General features: G+C 36.5%; 1 protein-coding gene across 8 annotated transcripts; it reads right to left on the bottom strand.

Moving 5' to 3' along the window:
• Nucleotides 1–6944: 6944 nt before the first annotated feature.
• LOC142620185 (serine/threonine-protein phosphatase 7 long form homolog) lies at nucleotides 6945–13557 on the bottom strand. 8 transcript variants are annotated; one of them, XM_075793601.1, is made up of 9 exons: nucleotides 13264–13557; nucleotides 11830–12352; nucleotides 9921–10309; nucleotides 9677–9799; nucleotides 8934–9581; nucleotides 8673–8836; nucleotides 8504–8591; nucleotides 7951–8385; nucleotides 6945–7849 (listed from the first exon to the last, which is right to left on the bottom strand). In XM_075793601.1, the coding sequence occupies exons 3-9, from the start codon at nucleotides 10293–10295 to the stop codon at nucleotides 7073–7075; spliced, it is 2610 nt and encodes an 869-aa protein (XP_075649716.1). In that variant the 5' UTR covers nucleotides 10296–10309; nucleotides 11830–12352; nucleotides 13264–13557; the 3' UTR covers nucleotides 6945–7072. The 8 variants fall into 8 exon arrangements, with proteins under 8 accessions (XP_075649716.1, XP_075649719.1, XP_075649713.1 ...); XM_075793604.1 differs by having other exon boundaries at nucleotides 9921–10299; XM_075793598.1 differs by lacking the exon at nucleotides 11830–12352 and having other exon boundaries at nucleotides 9921–10711.
• Nucleotides 13558–14009: the final 452 nt, after the last annotated feature.

Raw genomic sequence — 14009 nt, 5'->3', positions numbered from 1 at the left:
CGAGTCTTTGAAGGTCGATTTGCTGCCAATCTTCGATTTTCTGCCCATGTTTCTGTTTCTGGGTTTTTTTTTTCCCTCTCTCTTTCTATTCTCTGATCTGATGAGAAGGTGATGAAAAGGTGTAGAGTGTATTAAGTGTAAAGGGTTATAAATCGAGTCTTAGAGACTCGATTTCCAGGTGGACGCCGCGTGGAAAAGATGTCACATCAGACGTGGTCAAACCATGAAAACCGACCCTCAAAGACTCGATTTTTAGACCCAAAATCGACTATTTTAGACTTGAGATGTTAGTAAAAAATATAGTTTTGTAACAGTACCTACTAATTATATTGTTTAGAAATTATTGTTAATTTCCTATTTTGGCCACTTTATTATTTTGTTCTTCTATGCTAAATAAATTTATTTGTTAATTCCTTCTTTATTATTGTTTGTCAGTATCGTACTTTGGGCCTTTGCATATCCAATTCTAAAAATGCAAGTCACTTCTATTAGAAAGGAGGCCATGTGTGTTACGATACGAGTTGTCCAATAAATTATGGGACAATTCCATGGATTTTGGAGGGAATTACATTTTACCGTCCTAAACTATACCACATGTTACACTTACCCCCCTAAACTATGTAGATTGCACACTTACCACCCTAAACTATTACCCCTTGCACACTTTGCACCCTACTGTTTAGTTAACTATTAATTTAGACAGAATTTAGACTCATGTGCAAGTCATGTGAGAGATACAATAATCAAAAGACCAAATTGCCGCTTATCAACTTGTATCTTATAAACCTATATAGTCCTCATTGTTACACATCTTCTTCCCCACACTCTAGTCTCTTTGTCTCTTGCTTTGCTCCCCTAGTCCAAGTCTCTTGCTTTCATCAACTACAGAGATGAACTTCTCATCAACAAAAAAAGGTAAGAATATTTACAAATAAAAAAATGAATGAACACCTCAAGGATAAAGTCATTTAATACTACTTTCTTCACTGTACAATAACCATATCTCCTTCCAAGTTCCAACAACTCCAAATACAAATATTAATAAAAAAAACAAAAAAGCCTAACTTCCATTTAATTTGTTGCAAACATCCACTTTCTCTAAATTTTAGCTCTCCTTTTGAATTTTTTGTCTTCTTTGTCCAAGAAAAAAAAGAAAAACTTGGTTAATTTTCCAGGGAACAAAGAAAATACCAAAGAATTCAAGACTGGGTTTTCTTGAGCATATTCTAAAAGCACTTTCTTTTCCTTTCCCTTTTAATTCCACACCATGAATTACTATTTTCTTCCTTAAACAGTCTAATTAAACCCAATTTTTCATTGAAAGAGTTTCTGAGTATTTTCTGATAAAGGCAAACAGAGCTTTAACAAGCACTTACAACACACAAGTACATAAATTAATTAGAACCCGAATAAAACTGATAGGGTACTGATTTTGCCTATCTCGAAGTCGTCCATACAAGTCGTCCGTAACCCGGCTGGAACTGTAAACACCCTTGGAAACCTACCTGTGATTGCCTCGTCCAAGGATTTAGAGCCTTGGACGAGGAAGCGCCACCAGAGAATGAGGCGCTCGTCCAGAGTGCTGACAATCTCGTCCTGAAGGAATTCGTCCATTAGACAAGACGGCCCCTACGCATGTGCCAAAGTACACTCGACGAGGGAATTCCAGGACGAGGGTATCATACTTAGGAAAATCTTCGAATATAATGTGATAATTCCTTATCCCACGCATAACTGCCAGGTATCCGTTGTGAAATAGAAGCAAAACTCCTAAACGGTTATGGAAGTTACGTTTAATCCTTGCGCCTCCTTGAATCCAGGGGAGGTTCTAATTTCGATAACTGTCTATCAGAACACTATATAAACGCTGATTCAGACAAAGCAAAGGTACGTTTTGAATTTGCTCCAAAAAAGTTGGAACTCCAAAAATATAGAGAGAAAAACTAACTTTGCCATCGGAGGGTTCTTGGCCGGCAGCCCCGGTCACCTTTGATGGCTTTTCTTTCTTTCTTCAGGCCGTTGAGAGAGCGAGTGGTCCTTTCAAGTCCGAAGCATCCAGCCTACTGATCTTCTTTGCATCATCAAATGTCAATTTTGATTTTAAATATCTAAGCCAATTAATTGTAAAATTTCAAGCTTTCAAACTCAGTAGAGATAAAAGCATACACAAAAATTAAACTAGATGACATATAGGAGAAAGAAGAGGACGAGGAAGAAAGACATGAGTACAGAGTAATTCACATTCACTGACCTGAAAAATAATAAAATTTAAAAAAGTAGTATATATAGCCAAACGATGATGGGCAAAGTGGGAAAATTTCACTAACGACAGCCATGAAAATGTCATACTTTGATTTGAATTGGGAAGACCAGAATCTTTGTAGTTGATGAAAGCAACGGTGGGAGGAAGAAGAAGCTAGACAATGAGTGGAAGTGATAGATTGAGTTTGAGAGGAACTGAGAATATCATGTGAGAGACTTTTAATGGGATGTTTTAAGAGACTTGGGCAATTCTATCTTTTAAGTGGATGCAATGCACTCAAAAGTCATGTGACTTGCACATAAGCCTAATTTCCATCAAAGTTAACAGGTAAGTTAATGGTGGGGTGCAAGTGTGCAAGAGATAATAGTTTAGGGTGGTAAGTGTGCATCCGCATAGTTTAGGGTGGTAAGTGTAACATGTGATATAGTTTAGGATAGTAAAGTGTAATTTCTCCTGGATTTTGAGCATAGAGTGCTACACAACAAGATATAGAGCTGTGAGTGGAGGAGTAACAACATGTATCAATTCGGGATCAACCTTCTTGATTCTCGTGATTTTTAGAGAAGTTGGTGACAAACATAACCATATATTTACGTTTAAGTTTAAACAGTACCGTATTATCTAACTCCAAAATATTTTTTCTCAATTCTAAAGTTTAAAATTTTAAAACACAACTATTTAAAACTATAAATTTTAATCCAGAATCTAATTCATTAATTATTGTTGCAATTTAATTCTTTAATTTTGGAGCACTTAGTGCATTTTCACTTGTTTTTATATTTGCTAAGTTTATTGGCACAATATTTATTGAACAAAAAACTTGTATTGAAACTGGACTCTTTGAATTACAACACTTTACAAGCACCACTATTACACCAATGCACACATGGCATAGCTTTTTACAATTCACACGCTAGCTTTCTATTTATTACACCCACTCACCAAATACACTTGCACACACCTGACACCTTACTTCTAGACACCTACACACTATAACTTTTACAGTTTGTTTGGTTGTAATGAAGAGAAAGGAAAAGAGAGGGGGAAGGGAAAAAAAATGAGAGAGAATGGAAGTTTGCTTAAATGTGTTTAGATACAGGAAAGAAAGGAAAGAATTTCTTATATAAAATTTGTTTGATTTATAAAGGAAAGGGAAAGGATGTATGTGTATTTTTACATTTATGCCCTTATTTGAATTTCCTATATAAAGTAGTGTTTGAATTTTGAAATTTGTTTCTAAAAAGGTTAAGGATATTTTAGTAAATTCATTTGCTTTATTTTAAAATCAATCCACGATCATTTCAGCTATCCCTCCTCATCCGACCTTTTTGGGGGGACACAAAAATGTGGGCCCCTAAGAAAATCAATCACTCAATTTACATTGATCATTTTCATCATAATCCCTTCTTTTCTCTCCTCTTCCCTTGTTTCCAAACCAAGTGTTAGACTTGGTGCTTTTAACACACTGCACTTCACTTCATAAGTCACACGGCATGGGCATCATCCTATCTGTATATACTAGATGTGTGTCAGTTAAGAAACCGACTTGAAGGTTCTAGCTTCATCTTTTATTGGTAGTAAAATAATGTCTTTTACCTACCTTTTAGACACCTTATAAATTTGTGGCTCAGATTAAATTATGTAGGGCAGCTCTAGAGAATTCTGGAGAGAGAGATTAAGAGAAAAACACTAGAAATTTCTAGAGAGAGACCATGCTTGATTTTTAACATGGCAACGTCGTAAATTTATCATAAAACTTCTCCTTACCAAAGTGTCCAAATAGTTTCCTTTTTTTTAGTCTATTTCTTTTCTTCTTCATTTCAACACGTCTCACGCGCATAAGACCACATCTTTGACATGAAGTAAAGCTTGTGAGACAAGCTCTTTAAATGAGTCTTTGACTTTTCTACTCTAATGACCACACTTGCTCTTGAGGGATGGTGTGGGAATTTTCTTTCCAAATACCATTAAATATAAAAAAATTTAGTTAGTTGTCACGTTTCAAAACAATGTTGTAAACTAGCATCTCGAGTTTTAAAAACTCAAATTTCAAGATAAAACTCGAGTTTTTAAGTCTCGATTTGTAAGCGGTGGAAACGAAAATACACGTGGAAATCCACGTGGAACTCGAGTCTCTAGGACTCGAGTTTCACTTCTTCTTCCTCGCTCGCTCACTTAGACTTCCTGCAGATCAAACACAGAGAATCGCCTACTGTTCTTCCTCTGTTCTTTGTCCCTGTTCTTCGTCGTCGTGCAGATCAGACTCAGATCGTCCAATTGCCCACTCAGATCTGTTCTTCGTCTCTGTTCTTCGTCGTCGTGTAGGTCAAACTCAGATCATTCCTTTCTTCGTGCAGGTCGTCGACGTCTCCATCTTCTTCAGATCCAGTTTTCTCCAGGTCGTCGTCTTCTTCTTTTTGATCTGGATCTTCTTTTCCTTTTCTTCTCCGCCTTTTCTCCTTCTACATCTGAAAATTTGCTTCCATGGAACTCGAGTCTCTCAAACTCGAGTTCCACGTGGCTAAATTCTTCCACACCAGCAGTAGAATTCGAGTTTGAGATGCTCGATTTTTGTCATTGATCTCGAGTTTTAAAACTCGAGATGCTAGTTTCCAAATTCCTTTCAAACGTTCGTTAACTTATTATATTCTTTCTCCCTACTGCGTTAGCCTGCAAATTCCCCCGATGGTGTGGTTTGATTGATTTCAACTGAGGCTGGGGTAAAGTCAATGAAATGGAAAAGAAAAGGAGAGGTACAGAGGCATAGGAATCTAAGCTTATTTCCCACTTGTTCAAATTTTTAAAGGAACTCGAGCTTCAAGGGCTTGAGTTTCATATTACAGGGAATTTGAACTTTTAAAACTTGAGTTTTACATGGACTTTGAATTTATAAAATGCCTAATCAACTTTTGCCACTGTGGTATATTGCTAAATATTATGCAAATAGTGGTAAATTGCTAAATATTTCAACCAAAGATAGTATTTGGCCATTTTGGCATAAAGAGGTATGCCTAGACTTTCTCTTTAATTTTATTTAAATCTATAATATGAAAAATTACAATATTGATTTTTTTTTATAGTGAAAAAAGTGTTTTTTTTTAATAATTCGATAATTGGAAGAATGATGGTTTAATTATTTGCACCCTAATTCTCTTAATAAATTGATTTTTTTTAGGTTGGAAATTGGATTAATAATAAAGATATTGCATACTTTTAAACTTCAGGTTAATCATTCAAGTTTTGATTATAATTATATTACTTTTTTTTAATGCATTTGAATTTTATCTTGGTGTGTATAGACAAAGTCTCACACACACACCAGGTAATTACATGAATGAATCATTTAGGTAAGATGTTGGTTGGAGATTTTGAACAAGATTATTAGTTAAACTTTCATATATTTGAGCTTAGGTTGATAGATTCTTAATAGATATCGAATTTAATTGTAACAACCCATATTCTCATATCATGATATTGTCTACTTGGCCCAACAAGCTGCATGGTTTTGTTCATCCTCATGTCATATGACAGTAAAACACAACCTCATGAGAAAAGGCCTCATAACTAGACCATAACTTTCACTCAATTTTCTTTTTAAAAAAAAAAAAAAAAATTGATAAACATACACACACACACACACACATAGGGAAAGAGGATGAAATAAGGGAATATACTCACACACAAATACCAAAATTGCCGCCATAAGATAAAATAATGTAACTTTTGAAACAAGTTAAATAATCTATCGTTCTAACTCTAGAAATTAATAAAATTAAGGCTAGGGAATGCGGGTATTACATTAGCTCTTGACTAGATTATTTATCAAACAGGACTACTAATCAAACAAACTAACTGCTTTCACATTTATCGTCCTACTGATAAATTTAAGAGAATGTTATTGCTCTTGTGAAGTTTTAAAACCGAAGTGTTCTTTTGACTTTGGGCCACTAGTTTACCTTTGAACGTAGACAAAGGTAAACTTTGAACTTAATATACACTCTTTTAAGTTTTAACCAAAGTTATTTTTTGGGAGGTAAACTTTGAACTTAATATACACTCCTTTTAGTTTTAACCAAGCTTTTTGGGAGGTGGGGGTGTTAATGAAGGTGTCTAAATCTCTGAGTATCTGACTATTCCCTTGAGTACATAGTTCTCCCATCTCATAAACTCTAGGTAAGGGGTGACCCCAAGATGTTGCTGTTTTGAATTAAGACATCATGGATCTAAACAGATTTTAGGAATCACTAGGCCATCCCCACCCCTGCATTCACTCTTTTAACCAAGCCTGGAACATAGAAAATGATGCTGCAAGAGATGGATTGTTTGCAAAGTTCCTAACTAAACCAAGTGAAAATAAGTGTCCTGCCGCCTTAAACCTCCCTTCTTCAAAATATAGAATTATATTTCATCAGTAAGGCTTCACTATAAAAGTCACCAAAACTGAATTCCGTTTTCTTTTGAGGAGATCCTGGAGGGCCACAGGTTCCCTAACTATTGTCTTCTGCATATGTTGCAGAAGTGCTTCTGTTGCATACTCATTGCTTCACAAACAAAACCCGTTGTGATACTTCCGTATTCACAACCTAAAAACATGAGTCTATATATATATCACATAATTTCCTTCTCTTACAAAAGCTAAAAATTGACGATGGACATGGAATTTAAATGGACATGACGAAAGGAGTTAAACGTGGATGGAATTTAAAATAAACATGACTAAAGGAGTTATATGTACATTACTAAGTAATTATGCTACACTAATAATCTATTCCAAAATGTACCAATACCCCTCCCTCCATAAACATAAAATTAGACGTGCTTGGACTTCTTTTGTGGTCTGTTCAAATCTCTAGATTCCTCAGTAAGTTCTGCCAACTTCTCCATAGGGCCATCTTGTGGTTGAGTTGTGGCTGTATCCACCCATTTCTCATACTCTAATAGGTGCATTGGTTCTGAGGATGGTGGTGCTACTGTTTCTACCTCTTTCTCACCCTCTAGAAGGTATGTTGGTTCTGATGGTGGTCGTGATGCTGTTTCTACCTCTTTCTCACACTCTAGCAGGTGTATTGCTTCTGATAGTACTGCTGCTGCTTGCTCTACCACTTTCTCGCCCTCCAACACATAAATTGACTTTTCTGGTGGTGCTGCCTCCTTTTGATTCAGGTATGATGGTCCTTCCGAATCATCATCATGTGATGAAACAGCTTCTGGTGCTACTACTGGTGGTAACAATGACTCTGACAAAGCTGCTGCAACTGCAGCTGTGTTTGTGTGTGGTCTGCCTCGTCCTCTACCTTTACTTTTGCCTCTGCTTCGTCCTCTTGCTGATGGAGCCTTAGTTGTGGTTTGTGCTGTTGCTGGTAGAGGTGACACCTCCTCATGGGCGAGGCGTAATGAGCCCTCCATATTATTTGTATGTGGCAGGCAAGATGCTGGTCTTGTTTCAAGGTGCCGGGTCTCTCCAATCATCTGTAAGACACGGATGCACATGGTCTGGATATCTTTCATTGCTCGCATTGCACAGTCACTAGTGAAAGCACCAAGTATTGTAGCGCATTGGTTATGGATTGCAGTCAAGCTCTGGACCTGTCATTCCAAATACAGATACCTTAACAATTTTGACTCAGGTATTTTCAGTGCACATCAAAATAAAAACTAAAAGCATAATAGTTTTGACAAATTCTTACTAGCAGATGTGTTGTCCCACTTGAAGGCTGAAATCGCATATGTGGTCTTTGAGTGAGAGGAGTAATCAAACGACGTGTGATTTTACGATACCACTCCATGTATGGATCATGATAATACATTGGGTGCTCCTCTGACTCACCCACTGCAATACTCTCTTCACAAGCCTCCCATAACTGTATATATCGTCCATGATATGATCGCCAATCATAGTGATGTCTCCCTCGTCTGTCGATTGAATGGAGTTTCACCTCTGTATCACAAGGTTTAGGAATTCCTTGATGGAGACCAAATTGTCGCAGAACTCGATCAGGACGATGCCACTCGACAACATCAAAGCAGATTAGTGGAGCAATTGTTTGCCACACATGCTGGTCTTTTACACATACATCTGGTAGTAAAGCAAGTCGCTCAGTAGTGTATGGCTGCCATATCATCTAAGATTGAAAATAAGCTAAATCAATGTTTCAGACGCAAGCAGGCACACATAAACTTGCACCCATCTCATGATAAAGTGTGTATTATATCATAAATTAAAAACTTAATAAAACTAACCTGATCATCTGTCTGTTGATCAAGTTGGTCCCTGTAAAATATTAATGCTCTAAGAGGATTGTCTCTACGAATTACAGGAGCCCTCCACCTAAGGTAAGAGGAATAAATTTAAGCCCAATCAAAGGTATAGTAACAAACATATACATTAATTCAATAGCTTAACACATACCTGCATCCTAATGGATCCGTAGGCACTTGCTCTTCATTTATTGCTGCATCCCCTACAACTAGTGCAATGTTCCCTACATCCTCACTATCTGGTACAACTGGATCCCGCACTCGGCCACCAAGTCTCTCAGGACGACCAATATGTAATCGCTCCCATGCCCATAACTGTAGTGAAGTAATTTGTATAGGTAAGAGCATACAAAATTACAAACACACAACTATAAAAGGAAGCATACAAAGGAATATATACTGGTATGAATACCTGCAATAATATAAGAGGGCCAGCAATCTCATTAGCCCCTGCTTTACTAGCTCGACAAAGCTCACGATATAAGTATGCCAGTACAGCACTGCCCCAACTCAATTGTTCAATATATGAAAAATCCCTCAACAGGGGCAAGAATATCAACTGGACATCTGCTCCAGATTTATCTGTGAAGAGAAAACCACCTATCAAACCTAAGATATATGCCCTAGCATAACGCTGCAACGTTAGATCATCAGCATCTGGTGGAGGCTTATGGAAACGAGATCGTAACCAACTAAGCTTAAGTGCTGAACCATGAAGAACACTACGATCTGGTCTGACCCCTAAGAGCTCCTCGCAGAGATCATCCCATTGGAGATCACCATTACCAGTCACCACATGACCATTTATTTGAAGACCTAGAAGCAATGCTACATCCTGCAGAGTGACAGTACTCTCACCCACAGTGAAATGGAAAGTGTGAGTTTCCTGTCGCCATCTCTCAACCAATGCAGTGATTAGGGGCCAATCAATCTGTATAAATCCAATCCTGTATGCCCCATAAAAGCCAGACTGGATGACAAACCGACGAATACGTGGATCCAATTGCCATTCCCGCATCATTGTAGCCAACCTCTGTCTACATGTCAGGACACCAGGATCCTGCAGGGAAGTACATCAGTTACAGCTTTTTATATTGCGACACAAAATGCAGTTTTTCTTCACAAGCAATAAACAGACTAATAAGTAAAACTAACCTCTCCTTCCCATATGGCTGCAGATCTATGTTGGTTTTGCAGCACAAGCACTGTATTGTCAACTGGTCCTGGATCCAGAAAGCTGTCAACTTGGGCATCACGAGTGACTTTTTCTACTGGTGTCTACAAAACAGAAAATATAAACTCTATAGACAAATTCAGATGACAAGAAGACAATAGACCACCAAGGGAGAGCCAAGCATTGTCTATGAACTTAAAACAAAAGAATATTCTTGAAACTTACTTGCTTATTGGTGTGGGCCAGCACAGTGACATTTACTTGATTTTCAATGGGCACTGGTACTCTTTCCAAATACAACTCCATGCAGTTCGTTCCAGGTTGTCGTGCCACATCAAACATGATATCAATAGACTCGTCATCATCTATTGGCACAGGAATGTATTCCCTACATGCTGGATACCTGCAAGTGATCTTCAGTTTAACCTGGTGTTTGTCAAAGCCGCTAACCCCATAAACTGTATCCAGCAACTCATTATATGTAATCCCATAGCTGACTCTAATCGGTTTTGGTGTAGCACCTTCATAAGAAATTCCATGTGGTCCACTTGTAATCCTCCCATTCCAATAACACATTAGTGTAACACCCTGTCTGGCCATCTACCTACAAGTCACTAATTTAGTGACGGAAAATTACAATTATCATCTGGATTTTTATAATATGAATCAAGAACTATTCATCCAAAATGAGAATAGGAAATTTTTGAAAATACTAAACCACCATATATTATGATTTCTTGAACACCTTAGCTGAATCCAATGTAATAACTCTTAAAATAGTTGTCTAGTTTCTTAGAACAGTTGATGGTTCAACATAATGAATTACATCCTCCAAACTATCCCTCTAATCAATAATGTTATTTTAGAAGCTTAATTCATCTAAAAACTTAGCAATCTGGCTGATCCTTCAGTAGTGTGACACCTATTTGAATCATTCTCTGTGTTCTGATATATCTAGCAATTATCCAGCTTCTTAGCAATCAGGTACTTACATATCTTGTGGTTATAAGAAAAGACTGCAAAATAAAAAATAAAAAAGCATGAAAGGTTTTGCAGAGTTCATGAGACCATTATACTCTGTATCAAACTTGTGGCACATAAAAACCAAAATAACTGAAGTTAATTAGTCATTTATTTGCTAATTGGATTAAATATGGGATACAACTCAAGATTCCAAGAACTATTTACATTTCTCATTATTTAATACACACACACACACACAACAAACATGATTTTTAGTGCTTCATGATAGAAGTGACGCATACGCTCTTCCTTCTTTTAATCTTTAAAACAAGAAAATGCCAAATGTATCCACATACAAGTATTGTTGCCTGCATTCTCAAACCTCGCAAGGTAACGGGCATTACCAGCAGAGAACTCCAATACTCCCAGCAAAAAAATCCACTAGTTGTTAAGGAACAGTACCCATGGAGTAAGATAACTATAATAAATTTACTAACAAAACAAATCTCAAATATGTATGACATACAAATAAATTAAGCATCATTAGAAAAGAAAAGAAATAAATAAAACCTTCCCTTGTTAACCTATGACTGCATAAAGTTCACAAATCATGGCATAATGGTTACATTTATATAAGATCAAAGGAAAAACCAAAGAAGAAAGAAACAAAGAAATGAAAGCGTAAAAGGAAGGTAAAATAAAGGAAAAAAGAAATGTAATAATCTAGGAGATGAACAATTACAAGTTTTAAAAATATATCAAAAAAGGAAGACATGGTGAATCTTGAGATGAATTTCTGATTTAAGGTCAAAGACCAGCAACAATAATTCCAAACATGAAAAGGACTGAATTAAGATCTACGAATAATATAAAATCAATAACCACAGAAAGACTAATGCAAATATAAAAGTTTCAAATCATAACATGACCTATGACTAAAATAGTATCTGCATTAGGATTTACAGGGGAAAAAAGATGCAAATATTAGGCATAAATTACATAAGAAAGCGCAGGAAGTAGTATGTATTTCTGCATTGCGCTTACTGTCACATCATGATTTAGCAGCAACGGTAGCTGAAAATCAGTATGATATGTTTAGCAAGATGTCAACCACATGCTGATGTTGATAAAACACTAATTCAAAAAAGGATAAAAAAAAGACATAAATCACCAATTAAGATGTGCCAAGTATTGACAAATGCCCTCCTTGCACCACCACCTTGGACGTAGAAAGCTGGTATGTTTCTTCAGCAATGACCTTTGTGGTAGATGGAATATGGAATTTAAGAAATAGAGCTGTATTCCAAGGTGAAAAAGTTAACATCCGTGAAGCCTGTTGCGGATTCAGAGCAGAATCATAGAGTTCCATAACGCAATCCAGGCTGCAAACCAAGCTCTTTGCGCACTTCGACCCAAGTTTGGAAGCCCCCCTTGACTGGGTTCATCAAGCTAAATGTGGATGCTGCAACTGGACCATCAAGAACTGCACTAGCAGTAGTAGCAAGGAACTCCCTCGGTGAGGTGATCAAAGTATGGGCTAAACCTCACCATAGCTGCACCCCCATCCAAGCGGAAGCAAGTGCAATCCAATGGGCAGTCAAATTAGCCTCTAGGGAAGGGTGGAAACAAGTAATCATCGAGAGCGATTCCAAGATGTGTATGGATTCTTTGTCTGACAATCCTGCTGTGCCTAACTAGGCCATCAGCAATGATATTGTTAATATCCTAAACTCTATTTCAGTTTTCCTTAGTTGCTCTTTTGTTTGGGTCCGTAGGTCCTGTAACATTGCAGCACATAATGCTGCAAAGTTAGCTTTGAATTCTGCATTACCTTTGTGTTTTAACAAGGAGAATCTACCTGAGGTTATCCTCTCTGCTTGTGTGGTAGACTCCCAAGCTGTAGTTTCCTCTCTTTCGTTTGAATGACATTGAAGTTTAGCAAAAAAAAAGAGTATTGACAAATGCCATCCCTGACATTATTCTGTGCTGCTTATATGTGACACTTATAGTAGCAACAAAAGAACCCAGCAAAAGAATATATATATATATATATATATATATATATATATATATATATATATATATAGTAGAAACAAAAGAAAGATCTGCATACCCATGATGCACCAACCCAACTTATATATATAAAAAAAATAAAGTTTTATTTTTTGATGATCCCACAAAATCCAAGTCTTTAGTTACCTCACACTGTTCAATGACAGTGTATAAGCTTTAAAGTAATTATCAGGATACAACATGTTATGATTTCGTGGACACCTTAGCTGAATCCAATGTAATAAACTCTTAAAATAGTTGTCTGGTTTCTTAGACCAGTTAATGCTTGAACATAATGAATTGCAAGCACTTATAAGGCAATATCTAATTCACCTAAAAACTTAGTAATCAGGTACTTACATAAAAAATAAAAAGACCCATTTGAATTTATTTAAAGCTTTTTAAAGTATAGCTAAAGCCCATTTGAATTCAATCAACAAGCTTCAACAAGGGAAAGTGCAAAAAAACAAACATAGATTTTTACATATTCAGACAAACTAAACAAATTCAAGAATTGAGAGACATATATAGATCTGGTTTTGTAGAACATTACCTTATGAGAATCTTTATGGAGCTGTGACGTTTGTAATTTCTATTTCTTCAGATTGCTATGGAAAAATCTGGGGGAGAGAGAGAGAAAGAGAGAGAGAGAAAAGGGGGTTACATTATTTATCGAGAGAAACGCGGCGTGTTTTCACGTGTATCCGTTGGTCAATTTAAAGAGAGGTTATCATTAGCGGTTTCACGTTTTTTGTTTATCGGCAACGCGCGCGCCACACAGACTTGTGAACTCTAGAAGGGTTTCACAGCACTTTTAAGCGGTTTTAGATATATCTCAGCTTTTGAGGCCGCTGATTAAAGTGGCAGTTTCTTTCCTAAAGGACTAAATACTTAAAAAAAAAACAAAACAAAAAAAACAATAGTGGTAGTTTCCAATTGCAAATTAAATAATTGAAAAATTATCTTAAATCATAGATTAATATTGAGAAATTGATATTTAGGATGCGTTTGAATACCGCTTATTTTGCTGAAAACTGAAAATAAAAAAAAAATCATTTTTGGTTATTGTTCACACTTATAAAATACTGTTCATTTACCTTAATGCACTGTTCATGTCCTATTAACAGTGCAAGAGGCGTTGCTAAAAAAAAAAAAAAAAAAAAAAAAAAGCTGAAACGCAGAGTGTCTGCGTTTCAGCTGTACCCCAACGGGTACTTAGCTGCCTTTTTCAAACAGGCTAATGTGAGGAGTCATGAAATTTTATGATCACTTGAAATTAAAATTAAAGTGCAAATAAAA

This window comes from Castanea sativa, chromosome 1 (genome assembly GCF_040712315.1).
Source record: "Castanea sativa cultivar Marrone di Chiusa Pesio chromosome 1, ASM4071231v1".
Classification (NCBI taxonomy): Eukaryota; Viridiplantae; Streptophyta; class Magnoliopsida; order Fagales; family Fagaceae; genus Castanea; species Castanea sativa.
Note: the sequence above shows the minus strand (reverse complement) of the source record. Positions and strands in the feature narration are given on the sequence as shown.